The sequence below is a fragment of the Prenolepis imparis genome, unplaced genomic scaffold (assembly GCF_030444845.1).
Source record: "Prenolepis imparis isolate NDT839.2.m4 unplaced genomic scaffold, iyPreImpa1.0 SCAF_3, whole genome shotgun sequence".
NCBI lineage: Eukaryota > Metazoa > Arthropoda > Insecta > Hymenoptera > Formicidae > Prenolepis > Prenolepis imparis.
The window spans coordinates 10,110,167-10,132,457 of record NW_028141161.1 but is presented as its reverse complement, the minus strand read 5'-3'; the positions used below and the strand labels follow the sequence as shown (position 1 = coordinate 10,132,457).

Below are 22,291 nucleotides of genomic sequence, written 5' to 3'. Positions count from 1 at the left end.
ACTCGTACACCGTTTCGGCCGCGCCAGTAGACTTTCGACAGGCGGTCAAGCGCGGTCGACCAAACTTGATGAGTCTCTTTGAAAATAGATCGGATAAATATCTGTTCGTTATCTTGCTAATTAGCGGTGATAAGGTGCGGTGAAAACTCTTCGCTGAAGAAATTCAAGATCTCGAGATAAGAATTTGAAAAAAAAAAATGCGAAGATTTATCAAACTTGAAAATAAAAAAGATCTATCAAGTACATAACAGATATCACAATTGGAAGATCTGTGAATTATAAAAAATATATAAAATATTCTCTCGAGGATTTATAAAATAAAAATACAATTTCTCCCCCTCGAGGGGGAATATACGAATTACGAAATATAAAAACTCAAAAAATCAGAATTTGAGAATCCTTAGGAGAATTGAAGAATTCAGGACTCCAGGAGATGGCGAACGTACTGTGGCTGTTATCAGCGATTATCGTCGCGAACACGTTGATTGCTGGCACGTGGGCAGACGAGGATCTCAGGAGTACGATCAAGCTATTGCAGGAACAAGTGAGCGCATTACTGGACCATCGCCAAGAGGATTATAACGCTTTGGAGGAGAGTCTGAAGCGATCGATGGAGAAAAATACGGAGCTCATTGTCCTTAAAAACGAAGTAAAACAACTCAGGTGAGATTTAATTTGCCGTCTTTTTTTGCATGTAGTATCGTAATATGAGATACATAAGTGTATTGAAAGTCGCCAAGTACATAATTAGGGTATCTGTTGACGGCGAGAAGCCTTAGAATTTAATTGAAATTTAAGGATTCTGTCAAGCCATTTTTTTTTCTTTTTAAAGATGCTTTTTTTTACGTACTTTCTGTATAAATTATCAAAATGATTCATTTTTATAGTATTTTAAATAGTTTTTTTTATATTTATGAATATGCTATTGATATTTTTGATGAAATAATTTAATTGTAACAAACAGTAAAATTTATCTGAATTTTGGTGAACAATAATTGTTGTGAAATAATTGATAATAAAATGTTAAGTAATGTCTAAAACAATTTTAATAAAATACGGAATAATTTTAAAAAAATATATGAAAATGTAGATACTGCAGTTATTTTATTTTCATTCTTAAAACTCACGATAGTCAGTCTTTATTGGTATGCAAAGTAAAGATAATAATAAGGTACCTCAGAAATATTATAATTAATATATCCCCTCGCACGTGCAGGAAGGAAGTGAACGCTCTTCGCGGCGGAAGCGGCAACGAGGCGAAGAACGAACGATTGAGGGTGAGATGGCTCGGCAGTGCTGTGACGGAGCTGCAGAGCGAGGTCGCCGAGGTGCTCAGGACGCGGAACGCCAGCGAGGAGTTGGCCGAGCGTTCAAGGATGAGGAGCGAGTTGGCCCTACTAAAGGGTGACGTCTCCGAAGTCGGCAGGAGTATACGCGATCTCGGCGGCAGGATCACCAAGATCGAGGCTGTCCTTGGTACCATCAGGCTCGACATTGCTGCGACCAAGGAACGCGCCAGTCTCCTGTCTCGCTCCTGCGCGGATGTCAGTAGTCAGGTAAGTCGGTTCCTTTCGCGAATGCTGGAAAGAATAAGATTAATATAAAAAAAGATGACAGGGGCAGGTGGTACCAATTTGCCACGCAGTTGAATCAAATCAAATGTGTAGAACGAGAAGAAATTTACTTGAATATTTTCTTTATTTTGGAGCAAATTAATAAGATTAATTGTTCAGATCGTCAATATTTTAGATAATTATATTCGTTATTATAATTATAATCTATAAATCAGATTCTATTTTATATACGTATTTATATAAACTACAAGAATAATATCTTATATAAGGGTACATATATCTCTCTTTGATACCGCCATCGGCGATTCTGTCGGGATTCCTAGATGCGCGCGTGCCGCTCAATGACTATAGCCAATTTTTTTCGCTCCCAACGAGTCTCGAGATCGATTTCGTGGTGACGGCGAGCTTATCCACCACGTGTACGTATAAGCACGCACACACACCGAAGGAAGGGCCGAAGGGCCCGGCATGCGTTTGCCCGCGCGCCGACAACGGGCGTCCGTGCAGATAACGGCTGCCGCTACTATTTAGTATTTACGGCAGGAAGAAGAAAGAGGGATGCGTGGTCGCGGTGCACCTGCGCCTTGCACGGGGCGGCCAGCTGCTTGGTTCCTGTTTCTCGTTTTGCCGCTTGGCAGCTGCTTCTCCTCCTCCTCTTTCCCTTCCTCTTACCTCGCCCGCGCAACGGACCTCTGGGCCACACGTATGTGCCCCTCGGGCCCGCTGTGCTAGTGCTCCCTCAATTCCCCTCTTAAATACTTCCCGCCCCTTGCACTTCGACTCTCTACCCGTCACAAGAAGTTAAACGTAATATAAAATATAAGAAGAAAAGTTAAAGAATGAGAAAGTAGAATAATATATATCATATTTTATAAGTCGACAAAGTGAAATTTAATAATACTAATATAATATTCTATTATAATTATATTAATAATACTAATATTATAATAATAATACTATATATAATATAATAATAATACTAATATAATAATTTATAAAAATATAATAATATAAATAATATATATATATATATATATATATATATATATATATATACATATATATTAAGTAATATGAGAGACAAAAAATAACTTGTAAAATTAATGATTTCTTTGAATTTTTCTGATGCGCGCGAGAGAGAATTATTCTAATGTTCTACGAGCGTTTATAAATTCGATCTTGATCCCACATACGAATCTTAATCGGTGAACCTTAGTGTCTGTGGTATTTGACACACGCTGGCGACCGCAGCCACACGAGTCGACAGCTGTTGGCCCTACTCTCACGCATTCCATAAACGCGTGTGTATTATACACGTACGGGTACACACACACCATATTATTAAGGACTGCCTTGTAAAAGTCGTTGGATTAAAAAGAATCGGTAGGAATTTATTTTCGTAGAACGAAAATGTGTTTACGAAATCGGAGATTAATAATGATTAAACTAAATGTTCGGATTTAATTATTTATATAAAAAAAAATTCTGTTACTATTTTTTAATCGCACCGTCTTGTTAAAAAAAATCCCAAAGTCTCGGAAAAAGATATTAATAGTAATATTATGAATCAACATCCGTTTTTTATGCAAAATATAAATTTATCTTTTTCAGTTAAGCACGGTGCAGATAGAGTTGAAGTCCTTGAAATGTGAGCCTACGGGTCAGGATTCGCAGAAGTCGGAACATCACGACAAAGCCGATCTCTTCCGCAACGAGGTAACCAGATTGCACGAAATTACGTCGGCCCGAAAACACAGCTATTTCCGCGCCTTGGCTCATCGCGCTCGCTTCGAAGAACGTATACGAAACGTCGAACGCAAGATTTCCTTGGTGGCACGGAAGCGAGCGATGATTGAGAAGCGGGTTGTGTACGAGGATCCCGAACATCTTGAGGAACGAGTGAAGAGTCTTGAGCTGACGCAGGCGGAGCTTTCGAGGAAGGTGTTCAACGCCAGCCGAGATTTGGTATCGATGAATAACCTGGACGAATCGGTAGTACGACTCTTCGACTCGGTGCGACTACTTGAAGAAGCTGTCTACAACAATCGTTCCGAGGTGAAACGAGAGCTGGCGAGGTTGGGGATAAACGCCGCACGAAAGGCGGCCGAGCTGTCGCTGACCAGAGAAGAGCTTGGCAATCTTCGACGCGCGGTTCAAGCGCTGAGCGTGAGCGCGTCGCAGCTGCAAGAGAGGAGCGACGTGCAACGAAAGAGTCTAGATACCTTGAATGAGACTCTCAGCCGACTGGATCTCTCCCGCAGTTTGGCCAAGGCGGCGAATGTCACGCACGAGCTGGAACAGGTGGAGGATCAGTATCGTCTCATGGTAGATTCTCTCCCAGGCAATTGCGAAGAGCGCGATGGTTTAACTCTGTTAGCGCCTGGTCCCGGAGCACCTTTACTAGCCTCCTGTCGTGCCGGTTGGATCGTTGTTGCTCGTAGGATCGACGGTGCGGTTGACTTCGATCGCACCTGGAACGAGTACTCGGTTGGCTTCGGTTCGCCAGTCAGCGAATTCTGGTTAGGTAACGAGGCATTGCATCGACTCACCCGTGACAATTGTAGCAGGTTACGAGTTGATCTGGTCGACACCTACGGCGTACACTGGCGCGCCGAGTATGAGCATTTCACGGTTGACTCCGAGGAGACCGGTTATCGGCTCCACGTGTCTGGTTACTCGGGCAATGCGACTGATGCGCTGTCTTATCAGGATGGCATGGCATTCAGTGCTAAGGACCGCGATATGGACATCAGTACCACCGATTGTGCGGCTAACTATCGGGGTGGATGGTGGTTCAGTCACTGCCAACACGCCAATCTCAATGGCAGGTATTCTCTGGGCCTGACGTGGTTCCAATCGACCAGTAATGAGTGGATGACGGTCGCGTCTTCCGAGATGTCGGTGCAACGAAAGCAAAATTGTTGATGTTCCTGAGAAACGAGTGAAATTATTCCTATCGAATCGATAAAATTGAATACGATAGAGGAACTTAAAAAAAATTTTGATTATTTTGTGCGATTTGAGTCATGCATCTTACAGTCAGTCGACGAGAGAACATTGATTGTAATACCAAAGAATTAAGTATAATTTAAAGACTTTAATGTAAATACAGTGTACAGTTATGCACAACAGAGTAAACGCTGTGCGAAGAAACATATATTACTTATTATATATATAGTAAGAAGCCATAATTTTTTTGCCTCTAAATAAATCGTGTATTAAATAAAAATTTAGATAAAAATTATATAATGAAAAAGCAATGCTCGCATATTGTTAACTCACATATTTCAATATTCAAAATAAAATTTGTATAGCTATTATATATAAGATATATACTGCTATAATATTCGATAGTATATTAATTTCAATGCTGTTATTTTTCATATTTTACCTGTCTGGCGTTACCGCCATTGAAGAGAAACGTCAGCTGTTGGAGGCGGAACCTTTTTAAGTCTAATAATAAGCTGTTATATCCCTTCCTTTTTTGCGTTTTCATACGCAGAATTCGGGTTTTATATTTACGTACAGACGTATTATTATGTGTTGAATACTACTTGAATAGCTGATTGTGCAACTAAGAGTTTTTTTTTAGCATTACATAAAAAAAGATTGTATTAGATTAGAAAATGTAATTTTGAATTAGTTTTAGAATACTCTTATATATCAATTTTCTTATATTGCTTACAAAATTATAAAGAATTATATCAACAGGACATTAGACTGTTAATCATGATATATATGTATGTATGATATTTTGCATGATTTACATTATTGTACTGCGACCGTTTTCGAGGCGTCTCTTTGGGAATCGTATCGCGATTTGCATTTCTTTTCGTGCACAAACAGGCTGCCAGAGTTGCCGTAAGCGGAACCGCACAATTTGCAGACATAAGGCTTTTCTCCGGTGTGCGTGAAGGTGTGGTCTTTCAGGTACTTGTACCGGACAAAGGACTTGCCGCAAGTGTCGCAACGATAATTCGCTTCGCCCGTGTGAGTTTTTAAATGATACTTCAGCCCGTTCGAGGACGCGAAGGCGGTGCTGCAGATGTGACAGATGAAGTGCTTGTCGCCAGTATGGATCCTCTCGTGCCTCTTCTTGTAACTCGGAATAGCGAAGCTCTTGTCGCAGTATTGACAAGTGTACGGCTTGATACCATAATGCGACTTAAGGTGCAACTGTAATCCGGACATCGAGGCGAAGGTTTTACTGCAGACATGGCAGAGATACTGCTTTTCGCTGTCACCTGACAGTTTATCGCAGCATCGAGCATTCGTATCAAGCGTAACACGTTCGTTCAAAGATGTTTCCTGGACCTTAAAATCAAGATCACTCCCAAGATCATTCCTATCGTCAAGCTCTGACTTTGCTGTCTCTACATCAAGTGTATTCTGGGATGATGCAGTGTTATACGTTTCTGAGCTTATAACAATTTCTGAATGTGCTTTTAAAGATTTTCTTCCAGATCTTGAAGACCTGCCGGTGTATTTATGCTCTTTCCCATTTAGCTTTTGTCCTTTTTCTTTCAGTGATCTTACTTCCCGGATCTGAATATAAACATTAAATATAAATTATTTAAATATAATTAATTATAAATTTAATTATATATAGTATTTTATAATATATAATTATAAAAATATATAAAGTATATAATATATATATTATATACAGTATATATGTATATAGTATATTATAATTATATATATAATGTGTGTGTATATATATATATATATATATATATATATATATTATACTATTTTTTTTTTACCCGTTTATTCTTTTCGTAATATTCATGTAATTTGTCGTTGGAGTTTTTACAAAGATTTACAAACTCATAAGCATCCCGTAACCTGACTTTGCATTTGCAGCATATGATTTTAGGTAAGTCATCATCTTGTAATATCTGGTAGAAAAATGATTTTAATGTAATAATTTTTTTGTAAAATTTAATTTTAAGATCACGCAACGTGAACAATTAATTACTCACGACGATGGAACACAAATCCGTGATCTGTAACCTCAATATTTGGCATTCGTCGTCGTCGACGTCGTCGCGGAACAAAGGTGTCACGTCGCTTTGCTCTGGTTGAAGACATAATCTGCATACTGTTTGCATATCGTCTTTCTCATAAATCTTCAGCAAATACAAGAGGTATTTTTCCGTTTTGTCTAATATTGTTATAACTATCTCTCGACATAACTTTCTTTAGTCCCGCATCAATTGTCAAGCTTTCACATTTAGGTTAGATTAAGTTCTTCGAAAAAATTCCAACGAAACAATAAATAATTGTCATTTGATACATATAAGCGTTTATATCAAGCAAGAATAAAATATTTAAAACTATTGTGCTTCATTAAAGAAAATATAATGTTATTGAATGCTACGTGACATATCAAAAATGGAGGTTAGGAAATCATCTGATTGAATATCATAATACAAGCATATATTTTTAAAAGTGAAATTAATAATAAGATCGTTTGCGCGCTAAAGATTAAGCATAGGATTAAAAAAATAAATAATAAGTTGATTATGTTAATTAAAATAGATTTTTTAAAATAACGTGTAATATGTTGTTATGATATAACCATATATGATGTACATTTATAAAATATCATAGTCTGAAAAAAGTTTATTTATATTATAAAATTCAACTTTAACAAATTAACTTAAACAAATTTATAAAAAAATGTGTCATTAATATCTAAAAATGATTCTTTTTATGTATAAGTTTTATAATATTACTAATAATATTACACATATAATATTACTAAAAAAGTGAGATGTTTACTTTATGTTACTAACATAAATATATTCTTTTATATCAAATGTGTGTAAAAGAGATGAATAATCTATAATAACAATTGTTTATTTTTTGTTTCAGAACACACCGATACCTAAAAATACCGACAAATACATACAAAAAAATTAGATCAAATAATGAGATCTTAAACTTCTCATAGTATACCTGTTTCCATGGGTGTTTCTACTGGAAAATCCTATTATATGCATGATTTATTTCGTACACAGTATCTTCTAAAATTTCCATAAAAAATCTTTCATCATCTATTATTGATTTATCAGCTATTAAAGATAGATGTAAGTTATCTCCATAACTTAACAGACTAAAGCCAAGAGCGGTTGTACTCCTGAAAATGAGTTGTAAGTCATATATTCGTATATCACTATAATATACTAATTTTTCATATTTCTATTTATTATAATAAAAGAATAGAGCAATGATATACAATACTTGTTTGGTAACCAGAAGGCAATGTTGCTCAAAGAATGATTGAGAATATGAATTCTTTGTGGTCCACATATATTGCTGAACACCATCGTGCTATAACTTAGCAAAGCAACTTTCACAATTTTCACCGGCAATATCGCTAATATATATTTCATGATCCAAAAATTAATTAATATATCCGGACATTTTTCGAGTTCATTAGTTGCTTTCGTAATATCCTGAAGACGATTAAAAAATTGAGAATCTTGATTTGGCTCGTTAATGATTTGTCCGTTCGCGTTGGAAATACAAATCTGCAGCAGAGCAATTGAAAAATTGTTATCTAACATCATATTTTCATCAGGCATTGCCATTCTTATTGGTAAAATAGCTGTTAATGAATCAGGTACTGGTTTATTGATCTGCAAGAAAGAAACATTTTACATGTTTGTATGATAAAGAAATAAATACAATCTAATTATACAGAAATCAGTTTTTTTCTCAATTTTTCTGGTGTAATTTTAGACGTATATATTTTAAATATTTTCTAAACTTTTGTATATCACTTAGAAACGTTTTAACATATATACTTACTCGTAAATGATACTTGTGTACACTAGCAGAGAAAGCTGCTAATATTACATCTCCAAATCTGGCGCCTGTACTTTTTTTGATTTCACGAACTTTCATTAAAAGCTTCTGTGAATTATCAACATCATTCTCTAACCAGTAGGATACTATCTTTTCACCTGTCTGTGATGGACCATGTAGAGAGCTACAAAAACATATATTTATTACGATAAAATTTATTCTACAAAATTTATTTTACAAAAGACATGAATTAAAAATTTTATATTGATAGAATTTAATTGAGAAATTTTATTTTATGAATTTATCTTGATTTTCAAAATCAGAAATGTTTATTTTAATTTGTTCTTTTTTATGTATTATAGGATACTTGGATATGTACTTTTCGTCCATCCTACGAAACGCCTGTTGAGTGAAGCATTTTGGAGCAGAAAGGATGATAATCATCAATCGTGTAATTTCTTTAATTTTCTCGTACACTTGCTTCAGGAAGATATCTTTGAAATTCATCCACATATGATTGATGGATATTTTCGCTTGCTGTTTTATAGAATCAATCGTTATGCTCTTAAAACATTTCAATGCCGCATGAAAATAATCTTGTAAATCTTTCAAAACTCGCGACAGTATGTAAATAAAAGGCATAGATGCAGCGAGAATATCCTTCTCATAACATCCCACAATTTCTTCATTCAAATTCTTTATCTCATTCGAGAGATTTTTTCCCGAACGCAACGATGAAAAAAACTCTTTGTAATTTATTTCATTTGTATTAATCGAGATATTTTTTATTTTTGGTACTTTCGTCTCGTTTTTGTCGGTGATCGCTTCGAGCAACACTCCCAGAAGAGCTATCCCATCGCCCAAGGAATGATGGGCGCGGAATATCATAGGAATCTTGCAAGTATCGAAGTCCTCTTCGGGGGACAAACGGCCTTCTTCGACGCGAGATCTGGATCTCGGACAACGATTCCCGATGAGGATCTCCCAGGCGGCTGTGTGATCATCGGGTAAGGATTTATTGCATATGTTTCCTAAAGTTCTCCTGAAGGATTCGCTGGATACATCCTCGCAAGAGCCATCGCAATCAGCGTTCTCGCACTCCAGCCATCTGATCCTATTTTTCAGATCGATCTCTTCGTTTCGCTCCCAAAAATAGTAACCGTACTTTTGGTTTCGACGATAAAATAATTTTTCAAACGTCGTACCAGCAGCCTTTGAAACAATGCGATCATTGAATAGGTTCTTGAAGTCTTCCAGAAAAATCGCGTTTGAGTCTCGTGCGGCCTTCTCTAGTATCATTAAGACGTTGATAACGGACAAGGAAACAGCATCTTCAACAGCCCATACACAATCCGTGCCTTTCAAGAAACCGACGAACTTGTCCTTGAATTGGATTCTTAAAACGATTTCGACCAGACAACGATAGATGTATAAGAAATTCAAAGTAATAAAGATGAGCGGAGTAAGTAGATAAGCACAGACAATCCTCAGTAATTCTTGTAATCTCTGATATCTGAGTCCATTTCTTTCAAATTGCATTCTGTTTATGATTTTAAATTCTCGTAAATCTACTGAAAACTTTAATTTAATCGATTTCACTGATAAAAATAAAATGAAAATTTAAAGTATCTCCAATTTGATTTCTTAAAATACATAAGATTTTATCATTATCTGAAAAAAATTTTAAAGATATATTTAAAAATAATATAATTCAAGTCATACTTTATTAGCTTAATTTAATTACTTATAATTTACAAGAAGAAATTTCTGTTACTTACTGTTAGCAATATGTTCTACTGAGGCTGACAAACAACGTATTATTCAAAGAGAAGCCACAAATCTTTCGCCTACTTTCACAATCAGATTGTAACTAAATCCTTTAATTGTCTTATAATTTTACTGATATAAGTGCAATGTAATCTCATAGATATATTACATATAGGTAGAGCTTTATCTATCTTTTACATGTCAAGATCATAGTCTTATATAAGACCGTGAGCAAGATCTGGTTAATTAATTGTGACTTTGACGTCTACGTGACCATTAACTAGTAAACAAGGAGTACAAAGTCAAAGAGATTCATAAGTAAAAAAGAAAAATAATGGCCGCGTTTAGCGGACTCAACTGTTAAGTAGCAATCGAACGTGATTGGTTCCTACTGAGAGAGAAAAATCTTCATTTATCTTGACACTTGACACCTTAGAGCATCTAGATATATATATGTAGCATATGTCTATATGCTCCTCTAAGCTTGACACGCGCGGCTCTAGTGCAGAGATGGCACAAATCTTTATCTATATGTAATATATCTATGATCCCCCCCCCCCCCCCATACAAATATAATGCATATTTTAACTTAGGTTTCATTGGTTAGAATCCAGCATTTTCTGCAGATTTTTTCAGTATTTTCCTCAGGATTTATGATGTTTCCTGCGAGGTTGAGCAATTTCTGTTGCAAAGTATCAATCTACAGTGCACGTATACATTTTTTAAAGGATTTGTTGAAACATTTTATAATGTCACACATATGCGCGAGTTACGAATTAAATCATGAGATGCAAACTCATTTAATTTGGCATAAATTATAATATTCGGCATATTATAAAAATATGACATATCTCGCTCTTCTGACATAATCTTATATGTATACTGTATATTCGCAATTATATTTGCAATGACAAATAAGAAAACTTAAACGCACAAACCTCTTTCTGTTTTTCTTTCATTTTGTAATTCATCGCGTTAATTTGTTTCTTCAAATGCTCATTTTGCGATAATAAAGCGTCATATCTAAAATGTAACATATACAAGTGTAATGTAAAAATTCAGCAATGATACAAAGGTAAATTAAAATATTATTAAAGATTACTTTTGATGCCACGTTCTCTGCACTTGTCTCTTTAAAGTTTCCGGCAATATATCAAGAGAACCAAGTTGAACGTCCGTAACGCTTTGTCGAAATAAATCTAAAAAGCGAAATTTCTCTTTCGAACAGAACAGAACAAAGCAAATAAAAAAAATCAGGCACAAGTTTTACTTACTTAACATCTGTTCGTTTTGTATTTTAGCTTTCTTTAAATCATCTGCTAAAAGTTTATCGCGAGATTTCAAGGTAGAATATCGCAGAAAACGGATAGCTTCTAAATTCCGTGAATATTTCAAACTTGTCTCTAATTTTAGAGTAGTATCACGTATTTTATTGATTGTCGTAATATATTTTCCTTCGGGACTTTCTACATGCATGATGTTTGACATTTGTCAATTTTAATGTAATTTAATTGACAGCAGAAAGAATAGAATACATGAAAGATTCGTTCTTGTTAGCGATATTGTTTTATTAATCTTCTATATTTTATATAATTGTGTGAAAAATAGTCTTAAGTAATTCAAAACTCTTATTATCGTTGATTGCATTCTATTCTATACATAATTTTATGACTTATCCTTACAGCCTTATAATTTACTCTTTCTGATATTTAAATATTTCTATTCTATACATAAACAGAATCCTTGGGTATTAAATGCATCTTTGGACAGTAAGTACTATGTAAGTTGCATATGAATAAAGGTACGTCATATGAAAATAAAAATGTACATCACAGATTTTCGTAGTGAAAATGTAGCAAAACATCTAAAGCTCTTACTTGAATATGTTTATATAATAATGTTATTTCGTTAATGGACATGGTTCTGAAATATATTGTTTAAAACTTTGGTGTACACTTCTTAAATAATCTCGCGCTCGATCTCTGGTGTCTTCTAATACAGCAAGTAATGCTTCTCTGGTTTTGTTTGTTAAAGCCTCGTTAAATCGTTCCATAAGTGCCATATCTATTTGTGGAACACCATCCAGATCTTCGACAATGTCTCTCACCATTGTAACATCCACAGTTAAAGATTCTAAATCAAAATCTTTTGATTGTCTGTAAATTATTTTTAATTATTAATATGGAATGATATATTTTAAAACTATTTGCTTTATAGATATATTTTCTTTTTAATTAAATAATATATATTCATATAAAAATATGCTATATAAATTAAACAGTACGATTTGTAAAAATTTTTCAAGTCAAACTTTATTAATATTTGAATATATTGACGTGTGTTGTATGCAAATGTTTGATGTTTGTATTTTATTATTAATACTTGAGATGGACTTACGATTGAGTCAACTCCTTAGCAAGAAATTCTGAACAGGTTTTATACAATTCCAAACATTCCAGGCTACTTTGAAGATTGCGTTGTCGGAGGTATCTTTCAAAAATTTGTCTACCTTTTGGATGAGATAATGTCCTATTTATATTATCTGTAATTTGATCTATCTCTTCAGCTGTCAAACCAGTTGTACATTTTCCAATACAGCCAATTGTTTGAGCTGATAATGAAGCCTGCATGTTTCATCACGCTATGAAGAGAATTGTAGACCAATTTGTTTTTGAATTATGTTTTTCAGCTTGAGATTAAAACATCCTGCAAGCAAGAAATTGTTTTGGAATCAATTACAACTTTTATGCCTGATTTCGTTGAGTAAAGAATTTGATAGATTGTAAAAAAAAAATCTTAGCATATATGTACAATTCATTTATATCTTATAAAATTTACGTCTTACATATATAATTGTTTTCATATTCAAGTAATAATCTTCGCGCATAGCGAGTCATTTAATTAACAACAATATGACTCAAAAACATGTATTTCAGGCCGATTAGCTGTCAATTTTCAATGCCATGCGAATTATCTCTCATCAGCTGATCGATTGACAGTAGGTCTTTACTTAAAGTGCTGTACTTAAAATGAAACAAGTAGTATATATTCACGCTGTGGAAAGAAAGAAAAAAAAAACGAAAGCAAAAATAAATTAATTTTACAAATTAAAAGACTGTCATATATTCTGTTATGTTTTTACGCGGTTTATGATGAGAATTTTCCTCAGATCATTTGCAACATTCCATTACTTGAAAGCACTCATTAATGCTGGATGGATTGCTATCTTTGTCAGGGATTCACTGATTGGTTGATACTCAGATGATTAATGTAAAAAGAGATAGAGATTCATCCACAAATATCATGTTTCTTTCTAATTGTGGTTCCGATTTTCTATAGGATAGTATAGAGAAGGTTCGCTCAATATACTATAGTAAATTAGCCTATAAATGGTCCAGTACAACCTCTGAGGATTGTCAACAAGTATGCTTATCTTATATTAAGTGTGATGTAGCAAGATATTATCTATTATTATAATATCTACAACTTCATACATTTTTTTAAGACTGCTCATCATGTCGGGGACCAAGGTAAAAATACTTTTAACGGTACTACATTCAATAACAATGATCAAATAAATGATAAAAGTGTCACATGTATACTCTCAATTGTTTTCATTTTTTTTACTTAATAAATATTTTTTAAAACATAATAATGCTTTGCTATTATTTCAGAGTGACGATAATAAAAACGATAATTTAAACAGGCAAGGTTCCTTTAGGAAGCTTGTACCAGGAAGTAGTAATGGAGACTCTCCGTTGAGCATGTCTGTAAAAATGATAGACAGACCGATTGTTTCGCAAACTAATAAGCAGCATGCTATTTTCTTACAGGAATACAATATTATTTCAGAATAGTAAGTATAGTAAATATAGTAGTATTGTATATAATAGATGAATATCGAAGAAATAACTAATTTATATATTTTTTTTCACAGCAAGATGTTGTGCTCTCAAGATTTAAAGGGAATTTATGTAATACCATCTGCTTTAAATTCTTTTCGTAAGTACTGTTAAATTTATGCATGTCAAGTTACTATGAATGCATTATTCATAATTCAGCATGTATTTTCTGATAATCCTACTTTACAATATTAATATCTTGGAATTAGAACAGTTAGCGCTATTCTATATTGCTATTCACAGAAAGACAGAGAGAAGAAGAATAAACGTCCTTTGTTTTTAATTTCTTAGTCCATATATTAAAATTTTTTTTTATTAAAATGTTAGTGTGTTTTTGATAGGTGTAAACCTATTTTATAGGTCTTGCTCATCCCGATTACAACTTATATAATGGTTCTGATGTAAATATATCCATATCTCTTGCCTGTTTCATTTTAATGTAGTTAAAATGACTGTTGTAAAAAGTTCTAATATATATATTATTTCTGAACACATTTTGCCACAGTATGGTTTGGTGTACAATTCGTTCGACAAGGGATCTACAAAGGCGGAGTTTTCAGGTTCACCATTACACTGCCTCCAAATTTTCCACTTGGAGATTGTCCTGTAAGAATACAGAGTCACATAATTAATTAATTATATATATATATATATATATATATATATATATATCCTAGTGTTTTCATGCCTGAAATGTGTATTTTAGAAAGTTGTGTTTGAAACTCAAGTTTTCCATCCATTGATAAATCCAGAAGACGGAGAATTGTGCACAACATGGGGATTTCCTGAATGGAGAAGAAATAACAGAATTTGGCAATTAATACAATATATCACGAAAGTATTTATTAAACTGGATACAAAAATGACTCCAATTAATCAGGAAGCATCTAGCTTGTAAGTACGATTGTTATTTGCTTTGTAAGAGATATGTTCAAAGAAATTATGAAAAGAATGTATTATCTAGAATTTTTTTTTACATATAAACTAATTCATGTTACAGACAAGAAAGTAATCTTGAAGCTTTCCGAGAACGCGTGAAAACATGTGTAAAGACAAGTGTGAATCAAGTATTCGATCCACCTACTGTAGACAATCCACATTATATTACATTCACTCGATATGTGAATGAAGTGCATGATCCTACTAAACGCGAAATTTATGAACCAAAGGTAAATAAATGCTTGAAAATCATCATAATAAAATACATTAAATTCAATTTTCTTATCAGTCTATTGTACTTTATAGAGCGAAGATGAAAATAAGCCGTTGGGTTTATCATGGGTACAACCTGGTTCTCTTCAACCATTTTCAAAACCAGAAGCTAGATAGTAAAGAAGTTTACAATTCAATTGCTGACAATTAGTGAAACAACATACGTCCTTAAGAGCTATAAGGAAATTATTGCTCTCTTGGCAATCAATATAGGTATAAACTTATTAATATACTATTTTTATATTCAGAGATTATATATATGCCTTAAAATTTTATATAAATCTATGTGTTAAGTGACTGCTGTATAGAACAAATTAGGATATCTACTCTTGTAGGTTTTAATAAAAAGAGATTATATTATAACATATTCAAGAGTATATGAATATATATATTAAGAGCTGAAGTAGAGACGACAAACGTATGTGTGTGTTCTTCTGTATAAATATAATACACATATATTTTCTAAAGATTATATATATTAATATAAGAACTTAGGGAAAGAAGAGAATGAAAACGAAGTACAACAGAGTTTACAGATTTTTCAAATTGAGCGCTACAATTTGTGAGGATACGTCATTCCTCCCCCCTCTTTACGTCATAGAAATCCGGCTTATGTCGCTACAGATCTCGTTCGAAATCGCGATCGTCACCGCGGAAAAAAAATAACGTATGTATATCTCGCGATAAAGATACGTGGAATTTGCGTAACTGCGCAACAATTTCGCAAGCTCGTGGCCGTCAGGCAGGACTCGTGCAGATCGTATTTTACTTACCGGCACACGCCCGAAGAAGCCGCTTCCGCCGCGCCACCCGGGATTATGAGCTGCGATCTTAACCTTTAATGACAGCTCCGAGGATTTAGGTAACTATTTCGTTACATCTGACGCGCGCGACAAGCAAAAACATCTCGCGTGCGAGATTCTTGATTCTTGCGCTTCGCGAATTCATGTTTAAGATAACATCGCGAAAGTTTTTCCACCTAAAGAATCTTGAGCAATGTGTGCCTTTTCGTGCTGCAGGTACACCCTATATTTAAGATCAGCTTAAAAACGGAATACGACAAGAAAACAATCTCCGGTTAATATTACGATGATCTTATCGCGTTAAGTAATATTCCGATAATATTTCTCTTTTTTTTTTTATCACATTGTGACTGTGGACGTAATATTATGACTGATAAAATTGTTGTGCAATGTTGTGAAGCATATATAGAGACAGTTTGATTAAACAATATGAAACACATTGTATGCTGATGTAGATTTGAGTTTAAATCGAGTATGAGATTTGCTTTATTTATATATAAATGCTTAGAATAGTTTTACAGTGCTTAATTATGTATGTATTTAATTGTTTAGGTCGCATAAAGAGTAGAAAAATGCAGACGATAAAGTGCGTTGTGGTGGGTGATGGAGCGGTTGGTAAAACATGCCTCTTGATTTCTTACACCACAAATAAGTTTCCTTCCGAATATGTGCCTACTGTTTTTGACAATTATGCGGTAACTGTGATGATAGGAGGTGATCCATATACATTAGGATTATTTGATACAGCTGGTAAAAAGTTTGCTTTTTTTGGATTATTCCTTCAAAGACGATTTAGCCTGCTTGAAATCTAATTCAACGTTTTTGTTTCTTTTTTTAGGTCAAGAAGATTATGACAGATTACGTCCTTTAAGTTATCCTCAGACAGATGTATTTCTCGTGTGTTTCTCAGTTGTATCGCCGTCATCGTTTGAAAATGTCAAAGAAAAGGTAATATATTGTCTATTATTATCTATTATTTCTACATATACGAGCTTTAACTTAAATTCTAATGTGATAATATATTTTCTTGCAGTGGGTGCCTGAAATAACGCATCACTGTCAGAGAACCCCATTTCTACTTGTTGGAACACAAATTGATTTGAGAGATGATGTCGCAACAACAGAGAAGCTCGCAAAAAATAAGCAGAAGCCAATATCTGGGGAGCAAGGCGAGAAACTCGCCAAGGAACTCAAGGCTGTAAAATATGTAGAGTGCAGTGCTCTAACACAGGTAAGAAAAAATTTATTTATATTATATTATTATTTATATTTTATAATATAAAATTTAATTTTGTCAAAAATATTTTATTATTAAAATATTATTTAAGAAATTGTGAAATTTAATGAGATCTTTTTTTTTTAATCTTAAAAAAAATATGATTTATAAATAATTAATTTTTCTGTAACTAAAATAAAAAAATTTTATTATATTCGAAATTGTATCAGTAATATTTAACATTTTATGTAACATTATGCTTCTTTTGACAATCTAGAAAGGCTTGAAGAATGTATTCGATGAAGCTATTTTAGCTGCATTGGAACCGCCCGAGCCGGTGAAGAAAAGAAAATGTACGCTTCTGTAAGTCGATGGAGAGGATTGAAGGAATGCCTGTCGGACATCAAAATAACGCTACGTAGTACCAGACGATAGTCTCTTGTATGTAGTATTGTGCTAAATAGAACTAAATTTGCCTCTATACTTCGTAACCCGAGGGAAGAACAAGTAATCGCACAGGCGCCGACTACGACAGCGATTGCAAACACATTCCATGAGGCGTACAACGATTCTGAATTTGTAAGGTTAGAGAAAAGTTTTCTATCAAACAATAATGGCTATCTTTTTGAGATAACTTATTGCACAAAGCTTTCATTTTTCCGACACGATTTTCCAGACGGCGCGAATTTTTGAAGCGCGCCTGAGGATTTTTTAAATCGTTCTAAAATCGTTGACTTTTGACGTTTATATTGAATAGGACAAAGGTGGAGAAACAGAGAGATTGGTGCTATTGTTCAATATTTTTTTAAGTCGAAATGTTTACCGAGATATATAGGTATCTGAGTCGTCGGTATCTGATAGAGTACTCATTTGGATTAATAAGGTATTCAAACATTCATTTCATTAAAATGACGATTGTTTGTTTCAATACCTAGTAGAATAAAATTTTCGTTTTCGACGATATCAGTATTAGGAATTCTATGGTGAATGTATAAAACGATAAATATAGCAATATCATTATGTAGGTATATATCGATTGCATGTAATAAGAAGATTATTATTACTATTTCTAACAATCGATCTACATAAAATATCATTATTGAAATATTAAAGACTTTTACCGCCTTCGGAAAATTTACTTATTTGAATATTGACATTTATTGGAAATTGTCATACATAGTAAGTATACCGGGTGTCCCATTTTAAAGGACCCACTCAAATATCTCAGAAACACTGCGTTAAATCAAAAAATGTTTCCTACAAAGTGTTTCTGACAATGAGATATTTGAGTGGGTCCTTTAAAATGGGACACCTGGTATAATTAATTTTTTATTACTTATTTTTTTGTCCGAAGCATGATAACGTGCGAGCAAAGGCTTTTTAATATCGATAATGAACCTTCAGATCTTTTAAAATATACACGGCAGCTACCTTAACGAAGGAAAGCTTTTAAGAAAATCGACCAATTTCTTCGAACGTTTTTGAGTGCCGTTTATTACATAGCAAAGTATTTTCAACGAATTTACCACTTAGAGAATTAAAGAGTTTTTGAACCTTTCTCTTAAACATTTATGATTCTCACAATTATATACATGCAATTTTTTCAACTATCATGTTGCATCCAATGAATTATATCAATTTACAATGAAAGCATGCGACTGGCTAATTTTTATAGAGCTCAATTGTCGCATATTGTTAGTATTATTAACGCATATAAATGTTCGCATTGCGATACATTGTCGATTTATGAACATCGAATAGGGATGTTAGGAGAGAAAGCATTTCATCAAAAAGATTTAATCAACTTTTACACTACGAATCCAGTTAAAAAGCATTTACTATTAGCACTGTATGTGTCATAATATAGACACAGTCATATATAATGAAATATTCGCATAAATATATTTATACTATGTATATGATGCGCTCGCGCATTTATGCCTTTATTTGTTAAAACATCGATAATCCTTTCATATAATAATATCCTTGATTATCCTTTCTAATATTTTAATGTTACAATCTCTATAGATAAAAAAATTAATATTTTTTTAGAATATATTGTGAACATTGATATTAATTCATGAGATATGTGATTTATTTATAAGCAGGATTAATTAATAATCAAAGTTTTAATAGATTATTCATATTTAGTAATAAAATGATAATGAAATTAAATAACAGGATATTCTCAGGATCATATAAATAAAATCAAAATAAATTATGAACATCAGGCATTGTGCAACAAATCCTGCACATTTTTGATAATTATACATTAAATATACATTCTATACATATGTTTTTACGAACACAATTTATAATTATTATAAATTTATAATTATGTTCTATTTAGAAAATATTAGATGCTTTGACTATAAAACTGAACATCTGATTTTATATCTTATGAAATCTTTAAATTATAATTGCATTTAAAAATATACGAATTAAAATAAGATATTATTTGCATTAAAATAAGATAAAATAATCGCATTACAATGTATAGATACGATCAGAATATACGATCTATAATCACGATCAAAATATTAATTTTACTAAATATTAATTTTAAACAAAAATATTTAATTTCGATGCTATACAATTGAGCAACCGATTATCTTAAATTTATTTATTAATCATTTATTTATTGAAATTTAATTTATTTATTGAAAAAGATTCTTTAATTAATCGAAATTTGAAAATATTTTCTATTAGATTAGAATTCTATTATGCATAAATAATACACATAAAGTTGCAATCGAGTTATAATGTATCAGTACAATTATTAGTACATATAACGATCTAATTATTAAAAAATACGTGACAATAGTTAATCATATTTTATTACGCGACGTTAAACTTGAGTAAGCGACATTTATAATTTGTAAGAAATATTGATGATTATTTTGGAATATTAATTAATGCGTGCGATCGCGATTAATCTTTAATCAGTCCTTTGAAATTCAAAATTAGTATGTATGTCAACTCTGAACAAAAATTGTTAACATGATTAAACCGTTCAACTAAATTACTATTTTGTTAATTGAACATATATTAATATTTAAGTTAAATACACGTTTTGTTATATTTAATTTAAATATTTTTATATGTTCAGTTAACAAAATATGTAGTTGAACGGTTTAATCAAGTTAACATTTTTTTTTTTTTTTTTTTTTTTTTCAGTGAAGTTTTCGTACATATAAATGATACACTTTAAATTACAACCGCAGTAATGTGTCGATAAAGTTATTACGAAATCGAAATATTGAATCGTATATAATATAAATTTAAATACACAGTAATAATTTAGACGACAATGCAAGTACAAAAGTTATAGCCTATAATTGTATTTGATTTTGGCGCGCTGCGCGCTGAGTCTTGACTTCCGTAGTTACTACGTCACAACCTTCGTCCCTCGCGCTAGTCTCGATATCACGCTCAATCGGCTCCGCATTTTTCACGCGTTTTTTCCGTTAAAGAATGAATTCCGCGTACGAACTAATGTCGGGAGTATCGAATCGTGTCACGGGCAATTAGCAGGAAGTATTAATTAACTCGTGCGATCGCGGTTAATCAATCTACGACAGTCTGCAACCGCCGGGGTACGCCGCTTTTTCTCCGAATCTATCGATTCATTGAACATTCTGTTTATTAAGAGGTATGCATCATTTCGCATCATTTATCTGTACGAATCGCATTGCGTTCAGCTTTTGCGCTTTGGAAAAACTGTATTTTCAGATGTGAGATATTTAATTAATATATATAATTTATCGTTTTCAGATGATTATGTGTCGCGCGCGAACCGCGCGAAGTTTGTTGCATTACGTCACGACGTACTACGTCACGACGAACTACTTCACTACATATCGCGAATATCGAAAGTGGCGGATGGTTATTTATCGTCGTTATTTATCCGTTGTTATTTATGCAATCCGGTGCGTAGTGCGTGCAATCGATGTCGAGAATGTCGTATAAAGTAACGGGCGATCGTTCTATCGTATTATTTAATGCGCGAAATCGAAATCAATAGTGCTTGGTCAATGAAAATGCATCTGGACGAACGACTTTCCGAAACGACGCAACAATCAACGAGAATATGGCAGCGTTTTAACGACCGGTGAGCAAATTGATTTTATTTGTCTGATTATATCATCGCCATTTACTTGAAATATATAGCCAACATATGAAAACCGCTAATATAATAATAAATATAATAATAATTAATATAATAATATGTTTTTTATTTTTATATCGCTAGTAAAATAATCAACAGGGTAGTTAAATTAATCGACCACACTAGCCAATGAATTTTTTTTCTAAGTTTTTACTTTATCGACCATATGGTTGTGGTCTTTATAAAGTACAACTTGAAATTATTAAATTTGTAATTAATAATTTCAAGTTGTACTTTATAAAGACCACAACCATATGGTCGATAAAGTAAAAACTTAGAAAAAAAATTCATTGGCTAGTGTGGTCGATTAATTTAACTACCCTGTGAATTAATATAATAATAATTAATATAATAATAATAAATATAATAATAATTAATATTTTTTAGGAAAAAGCGACGTGCAACAATCAACGAAAATACGGCAGCGTTTCAAGTTTCAACGACCGGTGAGCAAATTGATTCTATTCAACTGATTATATTATCGAATTTATATCATCGCCATTTACTTAAAATATATACAGCCAGCACATGAAAACTACTAATATAATAATAATATAATATTGTTTAGGAAAAATCAATTTTTGAAATTAGCTCAGAAATAAATTTAAATTAAATGCATTATACATATATTTTCGATAAGCACTTGCATTAAGAATTTCATGAATATTTTAAAGTTATTTTTTTATAATAGTTAAGAAATTATTTTATTTAGTATGAGCTATATAAGATTCGATATTATCTATCTTATTATTGGCGTGAAATCAATCGCGATCAATCTAGTCAGTATATAAAAAAAAGTCAGTATATCATAGCCAGTATATAAAAAAACGCTA

At 32.8% G+C, this 22,291-nt stretch overlaps 7 protein-coding genes across 11 annotated transcripts; 3 read left to right on the top strand and 4 right to left on the bottom strand.

The window, feature by feature from the left end:
* Nucleotides 1-433: 433 nt before the first annotated feature.
* Nucleotides 434-9,874, top strand: LOC145933360 (protein scabrous). The gene is made up of 7 exons (XM_083032986.1): nt 434-663; nt 1,217-1,556; nt 3,186-6,453; nt 6,530-6,724; nt 7,455-7,732; nt 8,753-9,397; nt 9,516-9,874. Exons 1-3 carry the CDS (start codon nt 434-436, stop codon nt 4,497-4,499), a joined length of 1,884 nt encoding a protein of 627 aa, XP_082889112.1. The 3' UTR covers nt 4,500-6,453; nt 6,530-6,724; nt 7,455-7,732; nt 8,753-9,397; nt 9,516-9,874.
* Nucleotides 5,011-6,693, bottom strand: LOC145933366 (uncharacterized). The gene is made up of 4 exons (XM_083032997.1): nt 6,560-6,693; nt 6,341-6,475; nt 5,342-6,119; nt 5,011-5,148 (listed from the first exon to the last, which is right to left on the bottom strand). The coding sequence occupies exons 1-3, from the start codon at nt 6,686-6,688 to the stop codon at nt 5,343-5,345; spliced, it is 1,041 nt and encodes a 346-aa protein (XP_082889123.1). The 5' UTR covers nt 6,689-6,693; the 3' UTR covers nt 5,011-5,148; nt 5,342.
* Nucleotides 7,188-10,665, bottom strand: LOC145933359 (uncharacterized). Of its 3 annotated transcripts, XM_083032984.1 has the most exons (6): nt 10,169-10,665; nt 8,770-10,061; nt 8,394-8,574; nt 7,824-8,221; nt 7,539-7,719; nt 7,188-7,467 (listed from the first exon to the last, which is right to left on the bottom strand). In XM_083032984.1, the coding sequence occupies exons 2-5, from the start codon at nt 9,927-9,929 to the stop codon at nt 7,557-7,559; spliced, it is 1,902 nt and encodes a 633-aa protein (XP_082889110.1). In that variant the 5' UTR covers nt 9,930-10,061; nt 10,169-10,665; the 3' UTR covers nt 7,188-7,467; nt 7,539-7,556. The 3 variants fall into 3 exon arrangements, with proteins under 3 accessions (XP_082889110.1, XP_082889109.1, XP_082889111.1); XM_083032983.1 differs by having other exon boundaries at nt 7,188-7,719; XM_083032985.1 differs by lacking the exon at nt 7,188-7,467 and having other exon boundaries at nt 7,583-7,719; nt 7,819-8,221.
* A 54-nt stretch (nt 10,666-10,719) lies between these two features.
* Nucleotides 10,720-11,661, bottom strand: LOC145933374 (uncharacterized). Its single transcript, XM_083033008.1, has 4 exons — nt 11,432-11,661; nt 11,260-11,356; nt 11,096-11,180; nt 10,720-10,857 (listed from the first exon to the last, which is right to left on the bottom strand). Exons 1-4 carry the CDS (start codon nt 11,643-11,645, stop codon nt 10,747-10,749), a joined length of 507 nt encoding a protein of 168 aa, XP_082889134.1. The 5' UTR covers nt 11,646-11,661; the 3' UTR covers nt 10,720-10,746.
* A 118-nt stretch (nt 11,662-11,779) lies between these two features.
* LOC145933373 (uncharacterized) lies at nt 11,780-13,477 on the bottom strand. 3 transcript variants are annotated; one of them, XM_083033005.1, is made up of 4 exons: nt 13,300-13,477; nt 13,003-13,211; nt 12,555-12,863; nt 11,780-12,313 (listed from the first exon to the last, which is right to left on the bottom strand). In XM_083033005.1, exons 3-4 carry the CDS (start codon nt 12,785-12,787, stop codon nt 12,058-12,060), a joined length of 489 nt encoding a protein of 162 aa, XP_082889131.1. In that variant the 5' UTR covers nt 12,788-12,863; nt 13,003-13,211; nt 13,300-13,477; the 3' UTR covers nt 11,780-12,057. The 3 variants fall into 3 exon arrangements, with proteins under 3 accessions (XP_082889131.1, XP_082889133.1, XP_082889130.1); XM_083033007.1 differs by having other exon boundaries at nt 13,003-13,175; XM_083033004.1 differs by having other exon boundaries at nt 13,003-13,477.
* Nucleotides 13,478-13,526: 49 nt separating this feature from the next.
* On the top strand, nt 13,527-15,614 carry LOC145933367 (protein crossbronx homolog). The gene is made up of 7 exons (XM_083032998.1): nt 13,527-13,687; nt 13,832-14,013; nt 14,095-14,159; nt 14,565-14,665; nt 14,766-14,953; nt 15,060-15,228; nt 15,305-15,614. Exons 1-7 carry the CDS (start codon nt 13,673-13,675, stop codon nt 15,386-15,388), a joined length of 804 nt encoding a protein of 267 aa, XP_082889124.1. The 5' UTR covers nt 13,527-13,672; the 3' UTR covers nt 15,389-15,614.
* Nucleotides 15,615-15,878: 264 nt separating this feature from the next.
* LOC145933372 (cdc42 homolog) lies at nt 15,879-19,207 on the top strand. Its single transcript, XM_083033003.1, has 5 exons — nt 15,879-16,133; nt 16,627-16,824; nt 16,913-17,022; nt 17,108-17,305; nt 17,568-19,207. Exons 2-5 carry the CDS (start codon nt 16,647-16,649, stop codon nt 17,655-17,657), a joined length of 576 nt encoding a protein of 191 aa, XP_082889129.1. The 5' UTR covers nt 15,879-16,133; nt 16,627-16,646; the 3' UTR covers nt 17,658-19,207.
* The last annotated feature ends 3,084 nt before the right edge of the window (nt 19,208-22,291 follow it).

Coding starts and splice junctions, on each gene's coding strand:
- LOC145933374 (XM_083033008.1), bottom strand. CDS start 11,645: ATGTCAAACATCATGCATGTAGAAAGTCCCGAAGGAAAATATATTACG. Junction 11,357..11,431: donor ACAAAACGAACAGATGTTAA/GTAAGTAAAACT, acceptor TTCGCTTTTTAG/ATTTATTTCGACAAAGCGTT. Junction 10,858..11,095: donor TGAAAGAAAAACAGAAAGAG/GTTTGTGCGTTT, acceptor CGTGCACTGTAG/ATTGATACTTTGCAACAGAA.
- LOC145933372 (XM_083033003.1), top strand. CDS start 16,647: ATGCAGACGATAAAGTGCGTTGTGGTGGGTGATGGAGCGGTTGGTAAA. Junction 17,023..17,107: donor TTGAAAATGTCAAAGAAAAG/GTAATATATTGT, acceptor ATTTTCTTGCAG/TGGGTGCCTGAAATAACGCA. Junction 17,306..17,567: donor AGTGCAGTGCTCTAACACAG/GTAAGAAAAAAT, acceptor TTGACAATCTAG/AAAGGCTTGAAGAATGTATT.
- LOC145933359 (XM_083032983.1), bottom strand. CDS start 9,929: ATGCAATTTGAAAGAAATGGACTCAGATATCAGAGATTACAAGAATTA. Junction 8,222..8,393: donor TACACAAGTATCATTTACGA/GTAAGTATATAT, acceptor TCTTTCTTGCAG/ATCAATAAACCAGTACCTGA. Junction 7,720..7,823: donor GCCTTCTGGTTACCAAACAA/GTATTGTATATC, acceptor ACTCATTTTCAG/GAGTACAACCGCTCTTGGCT.
- LOC145933360 (XM_083032986.1), top strand. CDS start 434: ATGGCGAACGTACTGTGGCTGTTATCAGCGATTATCGTCGCGAACACG. Junction 664..1,216: donor AACGAAGTAAAACAACTCAG/GTGAGATTTAAT, acceptor TCGCACGTGCAG/GAAGGAAGTGAACGCTCTTC. Junction 1,557..3,185: donor GCGCGGATGTCAGTAGTCAG/GTAAGTCGGTTC, acceptor TATCTTTTTCAG/TTAAGCACGGTGCAGATAGA.
- LOC145933366 (XM_083032997.1), bottom strand. CDS start 6,688: ATGCAAACAGTATGCAGATTATGTCTTCAACCAGAGCAAAGCGACGTG. Junction 6,476..6,559: donor CGGATTTGTGTTCCATCGTC/GTGAGTAATTAA, acceptor TTTTTCTACCAG/ATATTACAAGATGATGACTT. Junction 6,120..6,340: donor ATTACGAAAAGAATAAACGG/GTAAAAAAAAAA, acceptor GTTTATATTCAG/ATCCGGGAAGTAAGATCACT.
- LOC145933367 (XM_083032998.1), top strand. Junction 14,014..14,094: donor TACAATATTATTTCAGAATA/GTAAGTATAGTA, acceptor TTTTTTTCACAG/CAAGATGTTGTGCTCTCAAG. Junction 14,160..14,564: donor ATCTGCTTTAAATTCTTTTC/GTAAGTACTGTT, acceptor ATTTTGCCACAG/TATGGTTTGGTGTACAATTC.
- LOC145933373 (XM_083033004.1), bottom strand. CDS start 12,787: ATGCAGGCTTCATTATCAGCTCAAACAATTGGCTGTATTGGAAAATGT. Junction 12,314..12,554: donor GCTAAGGAGTTGACTCAATC/GTAAGTCCATCT, acceptor AATAATTTACAG/ACAATCAAAAGATTTTGATT.